This window comes from Mus pahari, chromosome 23 (genome assembly GCF_900095145.1).
Source record: "Mus pahari chromosome 23, PAHARI_EIJ_v1.1, whole genome shotgun sequence".
NCBI classification, from domain to species: domain Eukaryota; kingdom Metazoa; phylum Chordata; class Mammalia; order Rodentia; family Muridae; genus Mus; species Mus pahari.
Window position 1 is genome coordinate 33,815,559 of NC_034612.1, and position 22,424 is coordinate 33,837,982.

At 47.2% G+C, this 22,424-nt stretch overlaps 1 protein-coding gene across 1 annotated transcript in view; it reads right to left on the reverse strand.

Annotated features, from left to right (window-relative positions):
• Usp42 (ubiquitin specific peptidase 42) overlaps positions 1-19,846 on the reverse strand; it is a 22,626-nt gene extending 2,780 nt beyond the window's left edge. The window contains exons 1-16 of the mRNA XM_021186636.2: positions 19,721-19,846; positions 15,483-15,729; positions 14,102-14,302; positions 11,750-11,860; positions 10,981-11,083; positions 10,170-10,237; positions 9,522-9,592; positions 9,033-9,115; positions 7,749-7,860; positions 7,195-7,335; positions 6,937-7,037; positions 5,387-5,540; positions 4,237-4,944; positions 4,049-4,143; positions 2,075-3,541; positions 972-1,273 (exon numbers count right to left, since the gene is read on the reverse strand). Of these exons, the coding sequence (XP_021042295.1) occupies positions 972-1,273; positions 2,075-3,541; positions 4,049-4,143; positions 4,237-4,944; positions 5,387-5,540; positions 6,937-7,037; positions 7,195-7,335; positions 7,749-7,860; positions 9,033-9,115; positions 9,522-9,592; positions 10,170-10,237; positions 10,981-11,083; positions 11,750-11,860; positions 14,102-14,302; positions 15,483-15,720 (3,955 nt within the window). The 5' untranslated portion in view covers positions 15,721-15,729; positions 19,721-19,846. The remainder of the gene's footprint in view (positions 1-971; positions 1,274-2,074; positions 3,542-4,048; positions 4,144-4,236; positions 4,945-5,386; positions 5,541-6,936; positions 7,038-7,194; positions 7,336-7,748; positions 7,861-9,032; positions 9,116-9,521; positions 9,593-10,169; positions 10,238-10,980; positions 11,084-11,749; positions 11,861-14,101; positions 14,303-15,482; positions 15,730-19,720) is intronic.
• Between the last annotated feature and the right edge of the window lie 2,578 nt (positions 19,847-22,424).

The window sequence follows — 22,424 nt, forward strand, 5'->3', positions numbered from 1 at the left end:
TTAAAAAAAAAAAAAAAGAAAAAAGAAAAAAAGAGCTATTCCGAACTCCAGGTTAGACTGGCTGCAGGCTGCCAGCCTTTGCACTAGCCCCACTGACATTCACAGCCCATGCAGTTTCTACAAGCCCAGTGCTCCTGTCCAGAGGGAATGAATGTCCACAGAGAGAAAGGAGCAGCCAAGCACACTAGCACTGGCCTGTAATCCCAGCATTCAGGATGCTGACATACAACTGTGAGTCCTGGGCTAGCCTGGACTACATAGGAAGCTCAAGGCACAGGGAGGGACTGCTGTGTACAGAGTAAAATGTGCAGACCTACTCACTTAGAGATCAGCAAGAACCACCCCAAAAACCAGCAGCCTGAAGGATACCAGAGCCCCACCCTGCAGCTACACCTCTAGAGACCACACTACTGATTTATGACTTAAGAGCTGGGGTACACTAGTGCATTTTGGGGTTCAGAAATTAGTATAACACACACAGATGTGCACATAAAGACATACATGGGCACAGAATGCTTTAATAGCCCAAGTTCTACTGTGTGACACTCACAGACGCTCCAAGTTCCAGGGATCCAAATACACAGGTTGTGCTGAGCCTAGCTCTATGCAACTTAGGCCTCCACAGAGCTAGACACTCCCAGCCAGAGACCAAGGCACATCACTGCTCACAGGTAGGCACTGTTTGGGGCATCCTGAGTCCACTCTCATATCCTTCTGTGCCTTTGTTTTTTGTTTTGGTTTTTTTTGTTTTTGTTTTGTTTTGTTTCAATACAGGGTTCCTCTGTGTAGCCCGGCTGTCCTGGAACTCACTCTGTGGCCTCGAACTCAGAAATCCACCTGCCTCTGCCTCCCAAGTGCTGGGATTAAAGGCGTGCGCCACCACTGCCCGGCCCTTCCGTGCCTCTTATGTTTCTGTGTTTATCACCTTTCCCAAAATACTTTACTCAGAGCTATGTCCTTACTTCCCTTACCCTGGCCATACTCCGACAGATGGCATCTGTCAGGCCGGCTTTCCATCCTTAAATGCTTCGTTTTCTCCCGGAAAGAGCCACTGTCTTCCATAGGCAGACCATCAGCCAGCAGAAAGGTGCCCTCTGTTCTCCGGAAATGGCCCGCGGCCTCATAGCTGGAGAGCTTCGGTAAATGCATCTCCGCATCTTTTATAAAGTCCTCCGACTTCCTTGAATGCCTTTTCTTTTTCTTCTTTTTCTTCCGGTGTCTATGGAGGTCAGCATCAGAGTATGCTCCTGAAAAATCAGATTCTTGCTGGTGCCTGCAGAAGAAGCAGCCAGAGGTCAGCACCGAGGAAAACTGCCATCTAACCTCTCTGTCCCCCGGGACACTGGTTATATACAGTGGGCAAATGCCTCCTGCTAACCTGTGGTTTCCTTTCATAGAAACAAATTTTAAGCACAGTCTTCAAGTCCACCGCCACCTTCCCCAGCACAGCTTTGCCCTGCCATGCCTGCCAAGTGTCCAAGCACGGGACAGAAGGCAGCTGTGGTCTGCAGCTGGTCTCAAAGACTATGGCAGTCTTCACCTAGTTTAGTGCTAAGTGTTATTAGCTAAAAAAAATCCAGGAATCACACTCATGCTTACCAATCAGGCATCCATTAAGACAATTGCCAACAGTTAAGCTCCTAAGTTATGTAAAAGCAATCAATCAGGTGCAGTGCCACAGTCTGTAACCCCAGCTTTGGGGACACTGAGGCAGGAGGAGCTAAGTTTGAGGCCAGCGCAGGCCTCAAAAAGATACAAAAAACATTTAGACTTCAAAACGAAAAATGGTGGCCTAAAAAGGAGACAAAAGCCAAAGAAATAAATGGTGTGTCTTAAGCTCACTCTAAGCAGGCAGACAGGCAGAGAAGAAACTGCAACAGTTTTAAGTATAATGACGTGTGAAGAATTGGAAGACCTGTTAGGGACCATCAACTTCAAAACTGTGTGAAATTGTAGAGATGTAAACTAAGGAAATCTCAAAACTCAAGAGTGAAACAAAGAAACTGCTGGAGCAGTGACCCAGCCGGCTCGGTGGCACCAGGACAGAGCAGGCAAGCCTTCGAGCAGCCCTCACCTGCTTTCTCGATCCCGGTGTTTATCTTTGGACTTCTTTTTCTTTTTAGACTTTTTGTGCTTCTTCACCCTTGGTTCTTCTAGCGAGTCCTTCTCCAGGCTTTTGTGGACTTTCTTTTCTAGACGGCCATCATTATTTTCTAGAGTCTCATACCTCCGTTTCCTCGACTTGACACTTTCGTGTTCGTGAAAACGCTCAGGGAGACTGTGGCTGCTGTCCACACTCATTGCAGCCTTCTCTTGGAGATGCCTCTCAAGGGGCACAGCAAGGCCAGGGGCCTCTCGGGGGCTGTTGAAGTGGGGCCGTTCCTTCCCCCGGGATTGCAGCTCCCAACCCTTGCGGCCCCAGTAGCTGTCTTTGTGTGGCCGTCCAGACTGGACAAGGCGTTCATGCTCACGACCATGCAGAGGCCGCCATTCGCGGGCGTCCCGGGCCATGTACAGGGGTGTGTACCTGTCGTGGTAATACCTGCACTTGTCCCACCGAAGCTTGTCCGGGTAGACTCTCTCCCTGATCCAAGCATGCTCGTTTTCCAAATGGTGGTACCGGCTCCAGTCCTGCTCCAGGCCACTCCTAATCCGTGAGTGGTGGTGGCTGTACCTGCTCAGGGAGCGGCGCTCAGGGCTGGCTCTGTCACCGTGGCCCAGATGCTGGCTCCCATTGCAGTATGTATTAGCAGGGTGGCGTTCCTGCTTGGGCCTCTCTCGGCTGTAGCAGCGCCGCTTCTTATGGTGATGGTCCTCCGGCCGGGGTCTGCTGTCCCTCACGTGCTCCCCACTGGAGGACCGGTCTCTCCGGCTCCGATAGTGTCCTCGGTCCACTTTCCGGAGGCTGCTCATCTTTTCCTTGGCTGGGGAAGGATCCTGAGCTTTGGGTCCAACATGACCTCTGTCCCCAGCAGCCTGCTCGGCAGCTCCTTCACAGGAGCTGGTGGTGGTCCTGTCAGGCTGAGGGGGTATCGTGTCACCAGAGACCGCCAAGCTTCTGGAAGAGTCTTCCACCTCCTCTGGCCCTTCTGTGCTGAGGTAAACTAAGAGTTTCTGCTCACACCCGTCACCTGTGAGCACTGAGGGAGCAGGGCTCAGCCTCTCCACCACTTCAGCCAAGGCAGAGTCCTGAGCCTTCTCAGCTGTATCACCTTTCACTGCTTGGGTTGGCTGGCTCGGGTTGGCAGTCAAGTCTCCAGGGTCACACGATTCGGGCACTGGGGTATCCCCCAAGGTAGTACCGGTGCTGTTACAAAGAGCAGGGACAGAAGGCAAACCCTCCACAGGTTCAGCTGAGACAACAACGGACGGGTCTTCTTTGGTACAGCTGATGGTGGGCTCCAAGGGTGACGTGGTGGGAGGGGTCTGTGTGCTCCCATTGGTGACAGCCTCCGCTATCTCAAGGGGACTGGGCTCATCACGGATGGGCTCTGGCTGTGAAACAGGATCCTTTGGAGAGCTTCCCCCTGTCATAGTCCAACTACAGCAAGACAGAGAAACCAAGTCACAGTTAGCCTGCCGGCCACACAGGATGACCCGACAGTTCTACCCAACACCTCACAACGTAAGCGTATCTGATGAAACCCAGGACCAAGCTTATCATCCCTGGAAACCAAGGGTTTTCTTTCCCCTCATTCAGTAAAAAATAAAACTTGTATCAAGACTACTTTCTGTTTTCACAACTCTGCAGTTCTAGACACCCCATACTTTCAGGTAAGGATCTACCTCAGCTGAGGAGCCAAGTGTAGACAAGAATGCTAACTACACATACTAGTAACCACAGCATTTGAGAAACTGGGCAAGAACTTCCTACATAGGAAGCTCGAGGCCAGCCTGCACTACATGGTGAGATCCCGTGTGAACACGTCCCGGGCTGGGGCTTGTGGCTCAGGTGGCAGTGCTCACCCGGCACATACAAAGCCCTGGGTTGTTTCCTCAGTACTAACACCCTAGGGGTGGTGGCACACACCAGTGGCACGGCTCCTACCTCTCTTCACCCGCTGGACCCTTTGCCTGGTTGGTAAGCTTGAAGGTCTCAAGAATTCTGTCTTCAGGAACAGACTGCAAAGCAGCAGGCGTCACCTACAATGAGACAAAGGAACCTGAGCTCCCGCGGCCAGCTCTGCCTACTGAACCCCAACTATGGGAGCTCTGAGAATCCTCCCTGCCACTCACCTTTCCAGGAAGACCATTAAGTTTGGAAAAGAGGTTTTCTGTGTGCAGCTCGGGCTGGACCTGGCAGCTGGCATTGTCAAATGCCAGGCTGTTCTCTCGCGAGTCACTGTCTGCGCTATTAGCACCATTCAGCAGGACGGGTTCTTGAAGCTCATGGGAGGAAGCCTCAGCACCGTCATCTGCAGCAGCTTCTGGCCTATCGGAGTGAGTGCCGGCCATCATGTCCACAGCATTCTCCCTGGCCAGGCCCTTTGACTCCTCATCAGACTCTTCCGAGGACTCAGCCCCATAGGGGACAAGCACACTGGCACCCACTTTAGCCTTGCCGTTCACCATGGGCTGGGGACAGGCCTCACTGGAAGAAGCCGACGTCGTGGGTACATTCGAGGTAGACTGTATTGCAGAAGGGTTAGTGATGGTGGAGGAGGGTGCCGCCTTGCTAGGAGCCTCCAGACAAGAGCCATGGAGGCTGTTACTTAGCGGTGCCTGACCCTGGCGAGCAGGCAACTGGTTGTGAATACTGATGGTGATCTTTTGTTTCTTGGGGTGATCTGGAATAACTGAGGGCCTGTTAACAGACCAGTTCTGTACAGAAGTCGAAGCAGTAGCAGGACTGGCCCTCTTGACGCTGGTGTTTCCATTAGGGCTTGACATAGAACTACTTGGTGTGTCTTTCACTGGCGTAGTGCCATTCAAGTGTGGCGTGTTCTAGAAGGAGAAAGAGAACATGGGTCAGCACTCTGGACACAAGGTGCACAATGGCTAGGACCCTTCTCATTTTGGTCTTGGTGACTAACAAGCTTCACCTCTGTAAAGTGCCTACCATTCTCTCATCTACTGATGAGCCCAAGCCCCTTTTATACTGCCACATTCCTAAGATGACCCCACAGACATGAACAAAATGTTTCTGAAAAGCTTTACTTCCCCGAGTCCAACTATTTAGCCTGTAAGAAGTGTGGGAGTGCACAGTAAGTGGGACCTGCTACACAGTCCTTGGGCGGCCACTGGATCACTCGCCCATCCTGAGGCCTCTGTAATCACGGGCTGCAGTGCCCTCAAGCCAGAAGCACAGTTGTAGATGAGGCAAGGTCTGCCGTGCCCCCAGGTTTGGATCCAAGCAGAAAGAGGAGAAACGCTGACTCAGCGTTACCTTTATCACGTGGGAAGGCAGCTGGGGTCCAAGAAACCCTGGGGCCGCCTGCTTGTTGTTGACTACCCGCTGACTGAGGCCTGGGCGGGGAGAGGACTGGCCGGGGCTATGGGCAGGATGAGCGGGCTCCCCTCCATTTTTCACATCATGGGACCTGTGGATACAGAATGAAATGGCTTGTGTGAGGAAGGACAGGTCCTTAGAAGATTCACTTACAAATTCAACAGTACTCAGCCTGTCAGACACAGGAGCTGGAGCTCCCATCATCTCACAGAGCTGCACATGTCACCTGCGTTAGGGGCTGCATGACTCAGTGACACTCCCTCCTCCCCCTAACCCACACTGTGTGGCCCTGGCTAGTCTAGAACTGGATTGTAGACTAGGCTTCGAATATACAGAGATGCCTCTGCCTCTGAGTGTTGCTGTGTGCCACCACACCTAGCACCAAATGAGTCAAGGAAATGTTTCAGTTTGGGTTTTTTGTGTGTTGTTAAGTTCCTGTCTTTTGTTACTGTTTTGGAGGAGGTCTCATTCTAAAGCTCTGGATGGCTTGGAACGCTCGTGTAGTTTCCGCTGGCCTCACACTTGGGGCAATCCCCCTGCCTGAGACTGATGAGCCTCCATGCCTGGCTCTCAATTCATTTTGTTGAACTGTATATCCTGATAGTTGTTATCTGAAAAACTATTTTTCTGTTTATGTTTTCAACTATAAGTATATATATTATAGAAACCCTGTAATATCCAAAACAGTTCCTCAGAGAACTGTGACTGAGCCCACATTCCCCTCTGATTTACATTCTCCCACGGCTTGCTTTCTGCCCACTGTTCTTTTCAATGCCTACATTTACTATTTCAACTTGTTTCCCTTCCTTCCTTATACATCGAGCACTTTCCCAGAACATTTTTAAAAAGGCTTTATGAAAATCATTCTTAGCAGAAAGATCAAGAAATCAAGGTCAGCCTGTATACCAGTCAGACCCTTATCTCCCCCAACAATCCAGACAAATCACTCTTAACACTGCCATAGTATTTCAACATGTGGATACGATCATTCTGTCATGGGTGAGTATCTGGGGATGGCCTTAATTTTCAGCTATTTGGGATAACTTGTGGGGATGCAGCTGGGCATAACAGAAGTCTTGGCTACTGCACATGAGGAGGCCCTGGGTTCTAACCCAAGTCCTCACAAAGAGAGAAGCCAGCCTGGGGCAGGCATCCCATTTCTCTAGAGAGGGCAGACACTGGCGCTGGCAGGGCCTGACTGGAGACCTGTGCTCAAGCTGCTGAGGTCCTGGCTGAGAGGCACCCAGAACCTATTCCCATGGCTCTCACTGTCCCTAGACCACTCCTCAGGGCCATTCCGCCTTCTACGCCTGTCAGAAGTGACAACGAACTCACCACTCAGAAAGACCTCCTTGTGCTCAGGTGCATGGCAACTCATGTTTAACTTGCTGTTTGTACAAATTAGCTCCAAGTTAAACTAACTATCCAGATGAGGGAGAGGAAAAGGCTGTAACAGTAAAGCTGACGACCTGTTTTCACAGCAGTACCTGATATAAAAGAGCACGTAAGCTTGCTGGTTAAGCACCGCTCTAATATCACTGGTGGACACGATGGAGTCATTCATCTGATACCAGAGGCCATTGCTAGCCTGCAAAGACAGGGAGGGTGGGGTAGTGGGTGGTAAGTGGATTCCGTCTGAGGTGAAAAAACAGACCTTCACAGCCCACTGTGAAAGCTCGCTCCACTGTTTACCCCATGAATACAGTGCTGTCCCACAACAGACTTATCAGCCCCCAACAGCTTACCTTGATGTAACAAAAGTAGTGGCCAGCATGACAGTTAAAACCAGTGTGCACCAGCACAGCATACAAAACATAAATAATTGGCTCTCCATTGGGCTGAGACATATAGGGCCGAATATCAAGGTACTCGGGATATTTCACATCCTAAAAATAAATGTTAAAAAGAGAAAATGCTGCCATTTTTGAAGACACAGGTACCTCACATTTTCAGCTACAGACATAACTCCTAAGGAAGGGCTTTCAGGAAGGGACTTGCAGGACCTACAACTGCTGACCCCAGAAACCTAATGCCTGGAACAGAAAGGACCTGAGGAAACCCCATTGATTTTATTTGCCATCAATAAGGAAGGATCCAACTGTGAATGTTCAACAAATGTAGTAGCAGTAACAGCTCTAGACATTACTCGTAACTTTTTTTATCTTAAGTGACTTGAGCATGTGCTGTATCTCTTGCACATTACTGTGTATCTTGACCACTTTACCCTTCGTCAACTGTGAAGGGAAGAGGGGAAAACTCACTGTAAAGAGATGAGAACAGTCAAGAATCATGGACATACCTTAGCAATCTTTCCACCAGTGAAGTTGGCAAACCGCTTCAGTGAGATGGTAAGAACATTAGAAGACCTATGGATTGTGAATCTCTTTGAAGCTGGAACCATTTTTTTGCACCTTAAAGCACAAGAAGGAGGGGTTAGGATACTCAGTGTAGAAACTTCTCAAGTGTTTTGGTCTGTACTTTCTAAAACACCTTATATTAAAATTTTAAAACAAAAGCCGGGCGTGGTGGCACACACATTTAATCCCAGCACTCGGGAGGCAGAGGCAGGTGGAGTTCGAGACCAGTCTGGTCTACAAAGTGAGTTCCAGGACAGCCAGGACTACACAGAGAAACCCTATCTCAAAAAAAAAATAAATAAATAAATAAATAAATAAATAAATAAAACAAACAAGGGCTGGAGAGGTGGCTCAGCAGCGAAGAGCACTGGCAACTCTTCCAGAGGACCTGGGTTCGATTCCAACACCCATGTGACAGCTCACAACTCTTGTTCCAGGATATCACTCACACACACACACACACACACACACACACACACACACTCACAGTCACACATCCAGTCAAATCACCAATGGACATAGAGTTTTTAAAAAGTATTTTAAAACAAGGAAACTAAACAAAAAACAACAATAAACCACCCCTTGGACCAATAGTCAAAATTATAAAATTAAAATTCCATGAGGCCCGGAGGTCGGCAGTGGAGCATTGGCTAAGTATGCACAAGGGCCCAGGCTCAATCCTCTGTAACACACATACACAAAGGAGTTATAATAATTACAGAGGGAACTGACAATAACAGGAGAGAGTAAGCTGGCAGTTCAGAATAATCAAAGATCAAAAGCCAGGCTGCGCCACACAGAAGACCCTGCCTTTAAAATGACAAGCACACGATAAATGATGACATTAAATGGCTAACAGCGGGGCTGGTGAGATGGCTCAGTGGGTAAGAGCACCCGACTGCTCTTCCGAAGGTCCGGAGTTCAAATCCCAGCAACCACATGGTGGCTCATAACCATCCATAACAAGATCTGACGCCCTCTTCTGGAGTGTCTGAAGATAGCTACAGTGTTCTTACATATAATAAATAAATAAATCTTTTAAAAAAGTGGCTAACTAACAGCATTTGCCTATCACATGTGAGACTCTAGACTCAACACCCAATACCCAAAAAAATCAAACAAACAAAAATCAAAGGAAAAAAATGAATAAAAATGCACTGAAAACTGAGCCAGTTTCTAAGTTGGAATTATCACAGGCAGTGAGAAGAAGCCCCACCCAGTCATACTTGCTACATTTGTAAGAGTTTTCTCCATCCAGTTGTTCTGGCTTCACAAACTGCTCTAAGGCCTTGGTAACACTCTGTGCAGCCTAGGAAAGGGACATAAACATCAGGTCACCCTGCGTACTGCCACAGGTCGAGAGAAATAGACAGACGAAACATGCACGCACACATACATTGAAGATTAAACATTTTTTTTTTAAAAGCAATTGATCTCCTTGTGAAGCAGTATAGATCACAGCACTAAAGAATGAATGTTGAGAGGCAAGTTTTGCATTTCTCTGAACTATTTCTTTATACAGTAACCATAGAACTGAATCTATAATCAGAAAAGCAAAAGCTCCAAGCAACAACAAAAAAGAGTGTGAAAAAAATTTAATACGCTGAAGTTTCTAAGAGGAACAGCCCTCTAAGTCTGATTGCGATGAGAATGCTTAAGAAGTCCAAGGTGACAACAGGGTGTTTAACTTCACTACTGCTAATGGCTGAGCTCACCTTAATCTCCAATGTTATGTCCAGATATGGATCAAAGGTATCTGAAACACCCTTGCAATTTAAACATTTAACTGAAATAAAAGAAAATATCAACAGTGAGTAAGGTCTACTTATTGTCTTACCAACTACTGAAAGAACAGAAAATACTTCAAATAAAGAACCTAAGAGTACAACTTTTATTATAATGAAAAACAACTCTAACTAGATACCCTGTACTGTGGGTAGCAGTGCGAGGAGCCTAGCCCCTAGGAGCTCCTGGTTGGCATATAAACTGCTATACCCTCTGGATACTGCATGATTCAGAAATTAGAACTTTACCCTGAACATACAGTTGCACACACACAAAGATACGTGTATTGGATATCATCAGAACAGAAACTGACTTATCCCTCACTAGGAAATAAAATGGAACTGACTTCTTACATCTCTGTGTTCACACATAAGATTTCTAACAGTAAGAGAAATATGGAAATCTTATGCACAGCATGCTCCTAGCGTGTGCATGCATAAGGAAGCACCAGAAGGCTACACTGTAAACAGAAGTCTGGGCAGAGCTGGGATCTACTTTCCCTACTACCCTGCTCCTACTGCTAACATTTAAAACTGTAAGCATGCATGTTATGATGAATCTTCAAACAAAAATTTTACCTCGGGATCTTAGGTAGCCTCCGAATATCTGGCAGACCAGGGTGGTGGCCTGGGTGTGTCTGTCTAATCTGAAAAACAGTCAGACAGTGACATGAGAGGAGAGCCGGGCAAACACTGCAATGGAGAGATACTGCGTCTACATTCTAAAACCTTCTATGCTTACACAGGAATAAGAACTCAGGAGAATCACAACTGACGACGTCAGAATGTGTCTCAGCTAGAGATGTCAAGAGGACACAAAGCACTCTGTCATGAGGGGACTTGAGGCAGAGAATGGAGAAGACGCCCTTTGCAAACCTGGCCTTCTTTTCCAAGGCCTGGCAAGGGGAGTTGAAGGCCCAGCGCCTTCCTCTACTCAGCATCAGCGTTCACTTGGACCAATCCTATGAGGTCAAAGGAGGAGAGCAAAGGGCAAGGTGTGCGCGCTGTGCGTGGCCGTCTGCGACCCAGCAGCTGCTTGGCACCTTCATCTTCAGTCCTCCTGAGTCACATTTGGGTTTTAAGAAACTACAGAACTGCTGACTAAAGTGGGGCTGAGGCAGATTGTTGAGTTTGAAGGTGAACCAGGAAACCATTAAGCATGGCTACAAAGTAAAAGAAGCTACATTCAGATCTGGAAACTAAACAGCAACAGGACAGAAGCCTGCTGCCCAGCATCTAAGAGCAACAAAATCAAATGTATAGTTATAGTAAGCATATCATTTTGAGATTATGCAAATCTTGGGAAAAGGTGATGAGCCACCAAGGTACATCAGACTGATCGATCTGTGTGCCTTCAAGGAGACAGGCTGGGTGCATCATCTATACGTACTTATTACTGCCATTTAAACATGCTTTCTGCATGGCATCGACCGTGTACTGAAGAAATTCATGGGCATCTTCTTGGTTTCCAAAACGGAAGTGTCTAGCTATACCTGTAAGATTTAAAGGGAGACAAGGCTTTATTATTACATATCTTATGCCATAGCAACACTCCTAAAAGCAACACCTTGAAGTATACTGCTTTAGGAAAAACCCCCAAATGACTTGTTTGTTTTTTGAGGCCAAGTCTTCTGTGCCTCAGCCAGGCCTCCAACTCTCCATGTAATGGAGATGACCTTGAACCCCTGATCCTGCCGCCTTCAGTTCCCAAGTGCTGGGATTATCAACGTGCATCAGCACACTCAGGTAATCTCCGACTTTCAGCAGCTTTTTAAGCAAAAGGATTATAGTTTGTCACCGTGTAATTACATCGCCACCTAACTACTCAGCTAGAAGCCTCAAGTTTTGTGTTCCTTTTTATTAGAACTTGGCTAATTAAAATGATAAAAAGCTGCAATAGAAAAAGCAAAAAGCGCATCGATCCAGTTGGGATGTGGAAAGGAGAGGATAAGGAGCTAGGCCAGACTGAGACAAAGGAGACCCTGTCTCAGAAAGCAAAAAGTGTGTAAGAAAAAAATGTGCATACAAGCCCCGCACGGTGGTACACACCTATGACACTGTCAGCATTGGGGAGGGTGATTCGGGAGGTGTGCCAAGAAGGAAAAGGTATGGGGACAACTAGACATGGCTCTGCCCCGAGCTACCGCAGTGAGACTTACGCCGCATCTCATTGATGACGAACATCGGCTTGATAACATCCCCGGGGTTGCTAAGTGCCTGGGTAATGTGTGTCTGCATGGTGCACATCATACAAAATCCTTCTGCGTGGCCTGCAAGATAATGAGAATCCAAATGAGCAAAATGACAATGTGCAACAGGAAGGTAGAGCAGGGTGAGGGGCAGATGCCCAGGATACAGCAACAGTGCCAGCTACTGTGTGTGCACAGCTTGCTACTATCATTAGTGGTCATTTAATTCATCCAGGATGCCTGAAGGATGAGGATATCCTAACTACTTTAAAATCAAGAGAAGAAATGTACCCAAAGGGAAGTATTTATTAAGCAGCAGGTATGCAAGGCAAAGGTGCCAGATGTTTCAGTGGAGGAAGGCTTCTATTCTCCGCGTACAAACAGTGTGAGTGAACAACAACAACAGTAGAGGCCTTTGTGGCGCGGTGGGCAAAGCACTCACTTAGTGTATGTGAGGCCCTGCATTCAATTCCCCAGCACTGAAAGGGGAAAAAACCAACTCACACTCTTCACAGCACAAACAAAAATTAACTAAGAAGGTGTCATAGGCCCTGTGGGTACTGTATAGAAGAAAATGCAGTAAAACTATCTCTGACCTCAGACTGGGTAAAGTTTTTTATGTTTTACTTATTGTGTATGTGTTATGTTTGGTCACACATGCCAATGTGTAGAGATCACAGGATCACTTGAGGGAGTCAATCCTTCCCTTCTACAAGAGGAGTCCCGGGTAGTGAGCTCAGGTTGTCAGGCCTGGTTAACAAGCAACCTGAGCCACTGAGTCATCTTGTCAGCTCAGTATTTCTTAATAAAACATTTAAGATACAACTGATTAAAAAATACAAAAAGATTAACGAACTACAAATTCTGACAAGTATTTTCAATTTCCAAAAGACACTGAGATGAATGAAAAGACACCTGTGAGGCAGGAAAAACATTTGCAAGTCTCAGTCTACCATTTCCCAAAACTATAAAACTCTCAAAATTCAACATATTGGAAAACTAGTTTTCAGACAGATGAACTCTTTGAAGGGGAGAAGGAGCTGTAGCTCCATTGGCAGACTGCTCGCCTCACATGTGGGGAGCCCTGGTTATGAACACCTGTAAGCCCAGGACTCAAGATTAAAAGCAGGAGGATCAAAAGTGGCTGAGCCTGTCTGGGCTACATGAGATCCTATCTCAGGAAAAACAATCCAAAAGACATTTCATTTCAGCCAAGTAAACATCTAGAGTTCAAATCCCCACAAGATGTTTCCGTCACTGCTAATCAGAGAAGTGCAGAGAAGAGTCCCAACAGTCAGAAGACACGACTAACCCTTCCTGAGAAGGGTCTCAATGTGAAGACCGGCTGAGGGGACAACTGAGGTATGATAGGCCACTTGCCCACTAACAGGCGTGGCCTGCTAGCCTCAAACTCCAGAACCAAAACAAAACAAAACAAAACGCCCTGAGCACATCTTGTATTGGGAAATGGTGTGAACAGAACTGTTATCCCCACCCCACCCCCCCACCCCCGGTTCTGAAATGTCTAAAAGTTATTGTGCCCAGAGCAGGAGGAAGCCATTTCATTCTTACACACATACCTAAGACAAAAAAAAAAAAATTTGTTTTACAAAGACTTGTTTTTTTCATTATTTATTAGAGATAGGATCCAGGTAACTTTCGGGTTTGATGAATGTACCCATGGTCATCATCTCAGAAACATACACAAAGTCAACACGCATCAGCTTGTGAATCTATAGGACAGGCTTTCTATCAATCACACCTCAAAAGAACTGTGGCGAGGGAGGTCAAGGGACAGCAGACAACCTTCACATTTCTCTAGCCAACACTGAGCTGGGCCTCTACTGACTTAAAAGAAACGTAAAAATCTAGGAATGCCAGGTCACACCTGGAAGCTGGGCAGGATGTTGGGACTCGATTTGAAGATTACACAGCAAGGCTGACACACACACACCAAGGGATTCTGAAATGTCAAAAGCTAACAAAATAAGCTTCTTTTAAAATACTTTATAGATCAAATTATGTGTGAAATGTTCCTATGCAACCAAAAACCAATCCTAAAAGTCCCTCCCACCCACCCCAGCTTCTAAACCAGCAAACCAACTTCTCAGTGATCATTTAACTTGGGTTTTTTGTTGATTTTTTTTTTTTTTAAATGCAGGCTGAGGATTGAACCTAGGGCCCTATACATGCTAGGTGAGTGCACTACCACTGAGCTACACGCCAAGCCCATGGTAATGTAATGTCATTTCAGAAGAAGACAGCATCAGGGAAGCAGACGACAGCACTGAGAACATGCACTCCAGAGCACAAGGCACTCACATGTCTTGGAGTGTTCATGGGATAACATGTAATTGGCGAGGGGTGGCGTGTAAGTCAGGCATTGCAATGCGGCATTGGCAAAACAGGTGTTGCCCAAATTCTGGAGCCCAGCGCCAACTCGATGACTTTGTTGCCACTTAAGACAAATCTTTTCAGATGGAAACAGGACCTTTTGAGGAGGAGCAATGCCATCACCTAGGACTTAAAAAAAAAGGGGGGGGGGGACAAAAAATTAAAACAAATAAGCAAAATACAAAGCAATGTCTGAATCTCATCAGGACTCTACACCTCATTACAAGTCTGCCACAAACTCAGAGGACAAAGTCCAGAGCCTAGGGTGAGGTTACTCCACATTCACTTGGCTTCTTCAACAAATCATCTTCAAGGACTGGTGTGTGTGTGTGTGTGTTACAAATTAAAGAATCTTCAGAGCCATGAATCCACCTAAAGCCAAACGTGGACTTCATTTACACTAGAGGGCCTGCAGGAGGGCTCATAGGTTAAAGAACTTGCCACACAAGCGTGACAACCCAAGTTTAATCATGGAACCTGCAGCAGAAGCAGAGAATCTGACCTCAGAAACTTATCTTCTGACCTCTACATACATACCATAACATGGACACATATAAAATAACACAATTTTTAAAAATTATATAATAGAGAAATCTAAATATTGACTAGATATATTTGCATTTCTGTGTGCCACACCTGTGCACATACAAGCACTGGTGCTGTGAAAGCCAAAAGAGAGAGTAAGTCACACAGACAGAAAGACAGACAAGACTCTCCTCTCTCTCTCTCTCTCTCTCTCCTCTCTCTCTTTCACACACACACACACACACACACACACACACACACACACACACACAGAGGGAGGTCTATGGTTGGAGGTTCAGCTAAGAGTCCATTAATTGTTGTCAGCTGGCTGACAGATGTATGGGTTTATTGGACGTACAACTCTATATTTTTCCATAATAATGATCTGGAAATGTAGCTCAATTAACAGAATGCTTCCTTAGAATGCAGAGAAAATCCTGGGTTTGATCCCCAGTGGCCCCTGTAATCCCAGCATTCAGGAGGTAGAGACACGAGAACAAGAAGACGGAACAATCAGGCCAGCTTTGGCTACATAATGAGTCTGAGGCCAAGAGAAAAGTCTATCCTTCAAGAAACTGGGAATTAAAAAAAATTCATCTTACGATTAAAAATCAATCTATCCTATTTGTTATACATGTTAACAAATAACAAATCAGTGGGTGGGGCTGGTAGATAAATGAATGACTGCTCATTAGAGCAAAATGAAATGGTGTCAATCTTGAAGCGATGCCCTTCTGAATCACCCGCACAGGAGCCCCTGGCGGCAGTAACTCTGCAATCATACCTTGATCCTTTGGTGGCGATGGTTTTGATTTTTCAGGTACAGACGAATTAGAATAAACCACAGCACCAGGCACTGGCCCTAATGAAAGTGTATGATTTGAGACATCACTTATTGAAGACACAGCACCCCAGCTGGCAGAGCCTGTGTCCATGTCTTCAGGTGAGACTGCCTCAGAACTGCCAGGCTGGTTCTGACAGGTTGATGGGTCTGAAGGTTCAGTTTTGTCAACTATGGTCATTTTTCAACCCTGCAAAAGACAAAAAGTACATTTGTTTCAAAGAGTGAGAAGAGCAGTCTACTTGCCAGTCACTGTGTCCTTGAAACGGGTGTCTAACCAAGTAAAACTATCCTTAAAATCATCCCACAAAGAGAAAACACTAGTGGGGGCAGGAGTGTAGCTCAGGTGGCAGAGGTCTTGCCTAGCCTCAGTGTTCATGCCTGTAATCCCAGCAATGGAAGTGGAGGCAGGAAGATCAAGAACTCAGTACGAGACTCTGTCTTGGAAGCAGTAGCAGCACCACCTCCAAAAACTCTTCCTGCACCGTAGCCCGCAAGCCGTGCAAGTTTATACGCAGGCACCTCAATCCACAATTATGTACACTAAAAACCTTTTTTTCTTTTTTAAATCTCTACTCTGTAATTTTACTAGCATCAAACTTTGAACACAAATATGTATTTAAATCTCTGAATCTTAATTTTAAATCTAATTGAGTTTTTTGATGTGCTAGGTATCATATTAGTTGCTGAATATATATTTACTTGCTAAATTTTCACGATAAACCTTTGGAAGATCAGCCAAAATCTGCAAGGTCAGTGACTGAGCCAAAACACCCAGCAGGGCCGTTGTCTAGCCATTATGCAACCGAAGTCAGCAAAGTGCTTTTAAGGAATGGTCCTCAAAATGTCCAGGCAGCCATATCTACATGTCACTCCTTGAAGAAAACCTTTCAGGAGTGTTCCACTGCCCTCCCTATGTTCTTCCCAGCATCTGAACTTGGCATGCTTTAGTCTCTGGAACACTCCACACATTACGCTCCCACCATAGATGGGGTCCATTTTTAGTCCCAGCTCCTTCCTGAGCCCCTGCAATACATTCTTCACATGTTCTCCATCTCCTACCTCTGGCTAGTTAACACTTTCAGTTGTCAGGTTTAGAACTCATTCCTCTGGAATGCTTTCCCTGACAAGTCCTTTCATCCCAAGACTGGATTAGAAGCCCATCCTAAAGGGTTTCCTTGACAACACCTTTCACCCCAAGATTGGGTCAGAAACCAATCCTAAAAAGTCCTTGCGCTGATCTCTACGGTAGCATGTAGTAAAAACTGAACTCCACCCTACCTGGTATGGGGAAAGCTTTCCAAACATGTGTTCAACAAATGAATGAAATCATGCAAACAGGAAGTTACTAATGTTTGCTTGTAGTACCAGCTTGTGTTTAGGGATTTATATATGATATCTCATTTAATTCTTTAAAACCTCTGGATTAAAGGGAGTGCCTCTAAAATTTGGCCTTTAAAAAATTCACCACTTTTGGGGGCTGGAGACATGGCTCAGTGGTTAAGAGTACTGACTGCTCTTCCAAAGGTCCTGAGTTCAAATCCCACAACCACATGGTGGCTCACAACCATCCATCCGTAATGAGATCTGGCACCCTCTTCTGGTGTCTGAAGACAGCTACAGGGTACTTACATATAATAATAAATAAATCTTTTTAAAAAATATTCACCACTTTTAAAGTACAAAGGGTAATAAAATACTCATGTACTTCAGGGAACAGATGCCACCATGTTGGTGCTTACAGTAAAGTTGTTTCTTAAAAGTTTCAACCTTCCCAGCACTTGGGAGGCAGAGGCAGGCGGATTTCTGACTTCGAGGCCAGCCTGGTCTACAAAGTGAGTTCCAGGACAGCCAGAGCTACACAGAGAAACCCTGTCTCGAAAAACCAAAAAGTTTCAACCTTCTTGTTTGCAATTTTTAATTCAAGTGAAGTTACAGCCTTAACAATGTAGGGGCAGTTACATAAAATCAGAAAGTCAATAATTTGAATACTTAATCAAACGAAGATAAATCACCTTCAGTCACAAGAAAACTTGGGCCTACTAGCCAAATAAAGTTTATATAGTTCTCATGCTACAGGCAAAAGAAATTTTATATATATGCATACATACACACACACAGTGTATTGATGGAAGAAAAGGAACAGGAGGGAGAGTTAAAGGAAGAAAGACGAAACTCTGTAATAAGGAAAGGCTAGTCTATCCTCATTTAAAAATAACATTAAGAGAAAAATCCCCTTGATATTCCTGGTACAAGCAACCTTTCCATACAATGATTAACAACCAAACAAAACACTGTCCTTATTCTAGCAAAGGCACTGTGATAGGCTTAGGAGATAAATATTAAGGAAAACACAACTCAAGTCATCAGTAAGTATGCTATTGTTTTGATTCTGGCAAGAATAACAGAATCCATTTATCTTCTTCACTTGGATATTCAGTCAAGCAATATCACCCTAAAGTCACCAGGGATCAAACTAAACTCCACCTATAAGAGACAACCTTTCTTAAAGCCCAGCTATGTTGTGTAAGACAGGTTCATGTGGCTCCTGTTTTTACTCTAAGCTTCTGACAGTGTTCAAAATGGACTGTGAAAGATAACTACTTGACTCAAAGCTAAGCCTTTCCTAACACCTTTTCATGATATACAAAATTACAACAGTCCATGTGAAACCTGACCAGGGACCAAAGCTGGATAAATGTTCAAGACTAATTACTTGCTTAGATCTCTTTTATGATAAGTAAATGCCAGGCTACATTATCTTTCTCATTTTAAGAAAGAGTATCACTATGTAAACATTGTGTCCCTCCACATACACTGAAGAACTAAAATAAGGTACAATGTTATACAAGTTCTGGTAACATTTCCCTTTTAAGTAACTTTAAAAGGATCCCACTTGGCTTTTAATTGTATTTAGGTAAACAGAATATTTAGGTAGCCATAAAACTCTGCAAACCAAATACTTACTGTAGTCTTGAGTCAATGATTACAGAAAAGAAAGTGAAACTGTCTCTGAATAAAAACAAGTAAGTGTAACTCATTATTCACAGACCCAAGCATCTGAATGAGTGACATGGTAAAAGCAGAACGGTTAAAATGCATGCTTTGAAGAAAAGTTCTCCCTAAACAGCTGTGCGAACCTGGATCCAGTTGTTACTCTGTAAAAGGGGCGTTAACTAGTTTCCTAACACTTTTTGTTACTTGAGTGTATTTACTTGAAAGAACAACAAACAAGCAAGTTCTAAGGCCTTCAAATATAAAAGAGCTATTCAACAAAAGTAATCTCAACTGTATTCCAGGGAGGTTAAAGTCCTAGATTGTAAAACTTTGGTCCCGTCAAATTTTCATTTCAAACATCTGAATCCGATCCCTCCCACCCGCCTTTTCCTCCAGGTAAGTTGGTTCTCCGTGCCCCAAAACATAAAGAACCTGAGGGAGGAAGGCACACTCGCTTTTTTCCGAGGGGAAAGAGCTACGGGGCTCCTCCCCCCACCCCAACACCCGCGGCTGTCCGCCTCTCTCTCGGGTGTCCGCTCCGCTCCGGCGTGGGCAACTCGGGTGTTCTGCTGAGGAGCCGAGTGGACTGCGCCCGGGTGGGAAAGTTTGTCGGGGTGGGGTGGGGGTGGGGAGGCCAGCCCCGAGCTCCGAGGGGCGCCCTGGAGCCGGAGGTGGCAGCCACGCGGGGGGTGGGGGGGCGGCGGGCGGGCCCGGGACGCCGGCTACGCCGGCTACACTGTCCCGGCGTGCACACGCCCACCCCGGCAGCTCCAAACGCGCCGGCCGGGCGGCCCGGGAGCTGCGGGCTGCAGCCCGGCCGGAGCAGCGGACCGAGGGGGCGGGCTGGGGCCGGTGGGGGTGGGAGCGCGGTGGCCATGGCAACCAGGGGGGTCCGGCCCTTGCCGTGCAACCCGGGCGCTGCCTCCGCGGCGAGCCCGCCCGCCGCGGCCACCGCCTCCTGCTCTGCGGGCCTGGCCCGGCCGGGCGGCGGCAGCGCCGGTCCCGCAGCCGCGGGGTCCCCGGGCCGCCCGGAGGCTGTAGAGGGGGCGGCGGGCGAGGGGCCGCGCCAGTCCCGGCGGGCCGCGGCCGGCTGAAGGCGGCGGGGCGGCTGAGGCCGCGAAGCGGGGACACGCGGCCCGGCCCCACGCCGGCCTGCAGCGGGCGGGAAGGAGGCGGGAGCTTACCTGACCCGGCTCGGCACTCGCTCCATCCCCCTCGGCCGCCGCCGCCGCCGCCGCCGCCGCCGCACACAGCCCAGCCGCCCGGCGGGGGACAATGACGTGCCTCCATCCGGGCACCGCCGCCGCCGCCTCCGGGTCAGCGCCGCACCCGCAGCTCGCCGGCCGGACCGCCAGGGGGCGCGCCAGGGCCGCGACCGCACGCGCCGCCGCCACGGCCTCCGCCGCCCAGGGGCCGTCGCGCAAGAGGCGCGGCGCGCAGCTAACGGGCCGGGCAAGCGCGGGAGGGGCCGTCGCCCAAGGGCGGCGGGGCGCGGGCTGGCCTCACGCGTCAGCTAAGCGCCGGGCTCCGCCGGAGAAAGCACACTGATTGGTCCGACGCCCTGATTGGCGGGACGCCCTGATTGGCTGGGTGTCCGGCAGCAGGGCGGGGAGGGGCCGCTTCCGTCCAGAGTTCCCGGAGCGGCCCGGGCTGGGGCCCTAAAGCTGGGACACCTGAGCTGCGGTCCCGGGAGACCGATGCCTCTCCTACGCGTGGCCCTGCGGACTACGGCGTCGGGGCCACTGGGCTCCGCGATCCACGGGCCCTCACCGCGACGGGGGCTCGGCGCTCTCTACCTTACGTAGCCCCGCCGGGCTAAAGGACAGACCATGCACCCCCATCGACATCTCATTTCAAGTCTTAGCTCTCCAGTTTGAGGCAACTGCGCCCCCGTCCTACAGTCATACTTCTTGTCGCTTCCTGGATCCTGAGGCTGCACAAAGTAGTTCATCCTTTCATTCTCTCCCCTCCAGCGCCTGCCTGTGGCACCCATTTAGTACACACCCCTGACGTGCATTCACTGCTGATCAAAATCTTTCACCCCTTACACCACCATTTCACCACACCCTACTGACCCAAAGAGCTGTGGTCCTGCCCACCCCCACTTGCCTTCTCTCTCACTAAGCCTAGTCTAACTGACTCCTCCAGCAATCCACTCTGGTTTCACTATACTCTTGTGGACAGTTTCTTGTTTTAAAACACAGATCGGAAGAAGCAGCTAAACTCCTTAGCTTGGGCGTTAAAAGTCCCATTTTAATGATTCCCAGTACAGGTGAGTCTGAAGCAGGAGGATCACAAGTTTGAAGACTCCCTGTGCTACAGGAGGATTCCCAGTCTCAAAACAACAAAACTCCCAACTCCATATTTCCTTTTTCCTTTCATTTATTCCAACCACAGCCTGCTATGCTAAGCTTTTAACATTATAAAGAGGTCAGGAGCCTATACCTACTCATGCTACCAACTTCATTACAGTCCCTATAGGTTGGCTATAAAATTTCCATTGAGTATTTGGAGCAAAACCTCAAGTACTTTGAGGAATTAAAAAGGAGAAAGAGAACCCTAGTTGCTCACATTTCAGTATCTCCTGTCAAGATTAACACCACAACTTTCTTCTTTACAAAAAAATGGTTATGGAATTTCACCATTGTAGACCATTATTAAGAGATTTGCAAAAGGTAAAGTAACTTGTGTCTGTGATCCTAGAATGCAGCAGCTGAGGTAGAAGGATTGCCATGAGTTCAAACCAGATCCTGTCTGAAAAATTGATAGATGAATAGATAGATAGATAGAAGGATGGATAGATAGATAGATGGATAGATGGATATAGACAGTGTGTATGTGTGTGTGTGTGTGTGTGTGTGTGAGAGAGAGAGAGAGAGAGAGAGAGAGAGAGAAGAGAGAGAGAGAGATGGTGTATGTCTGTAATCCAGGTCAACCAAGACTATAGACTGAGACACTGTCTCAAAAAAAAAAAAAAAAAAGACATATTTGTGAGACTAGAACTGACAGGCTCAGTACTTTGCCTTTCCAGGTAACTAAATTCAAATGCTAAGGAACTAAGGAACTAGTTCTCCAACTAAACTTTATGGTATTTCAACCTTTAAGTCCAGAAGATCTCCCCTGCCCCTGTTGGGATTTATTAAGAAGGGGGTTTGGTGTTTGTTTTTAGAGGCAGGGTCTTATTCTGTAAACTGGCTTTAAACTCTACAACCTCCACCTCGATCTGCAAGTGCCGGGCTTACAGATTTAAATGAGGGAAGAGAATTTGGCGTCAGTGGACAGGACATTCTCAAATGGCCCTCACTTCTGATTTCGTTTTACACAAAGTTTGATGTTTTTTTAATTCAGATCACCTTAACAATTTGACTATAAAAACATTGTGTGTGTGTGTGTGTGTGTGTGTGTGTGTGTGCGCGCGCGCCAGAGGAGAACTTCAGGCATCACTAGATCCTGTTTTGTTTTGTTTTGTTTCGTTTTTGAGACAGTGACTTTCAGTGGCCTGGAACATGTCAAGAAGGCTAGATTAGTTGGCCATAAAGGCTTTACCACTCCAGACCTAGGCAAGCAAGTCCATGTCACCACAGCTGCATATGAGTTATGGCCATCTATCTCAGTTCTTCCTGCTTGGCAGAACTTTACTGAAGGATTGATGGACAGACCAGTGAAAGGTCTAAGTAGTTTGAAAAGGTGCTGCTGAAAGCCTCAAGGCCTGAGTTAGATTTCTGGGACCAACATAGTAGAAAGAGAACTAATCTCCAGTTGTCCTGTGATCTCCACCACAAGCGTGCTACAGCAGATGTGCAACCCCCCCCCCCTGTACTGGCTAGCTTTGTGTCAACTTGACACAGCTGGAGTTATCACAGAGAAAGGAGCTTTAGTTGGGGAAAT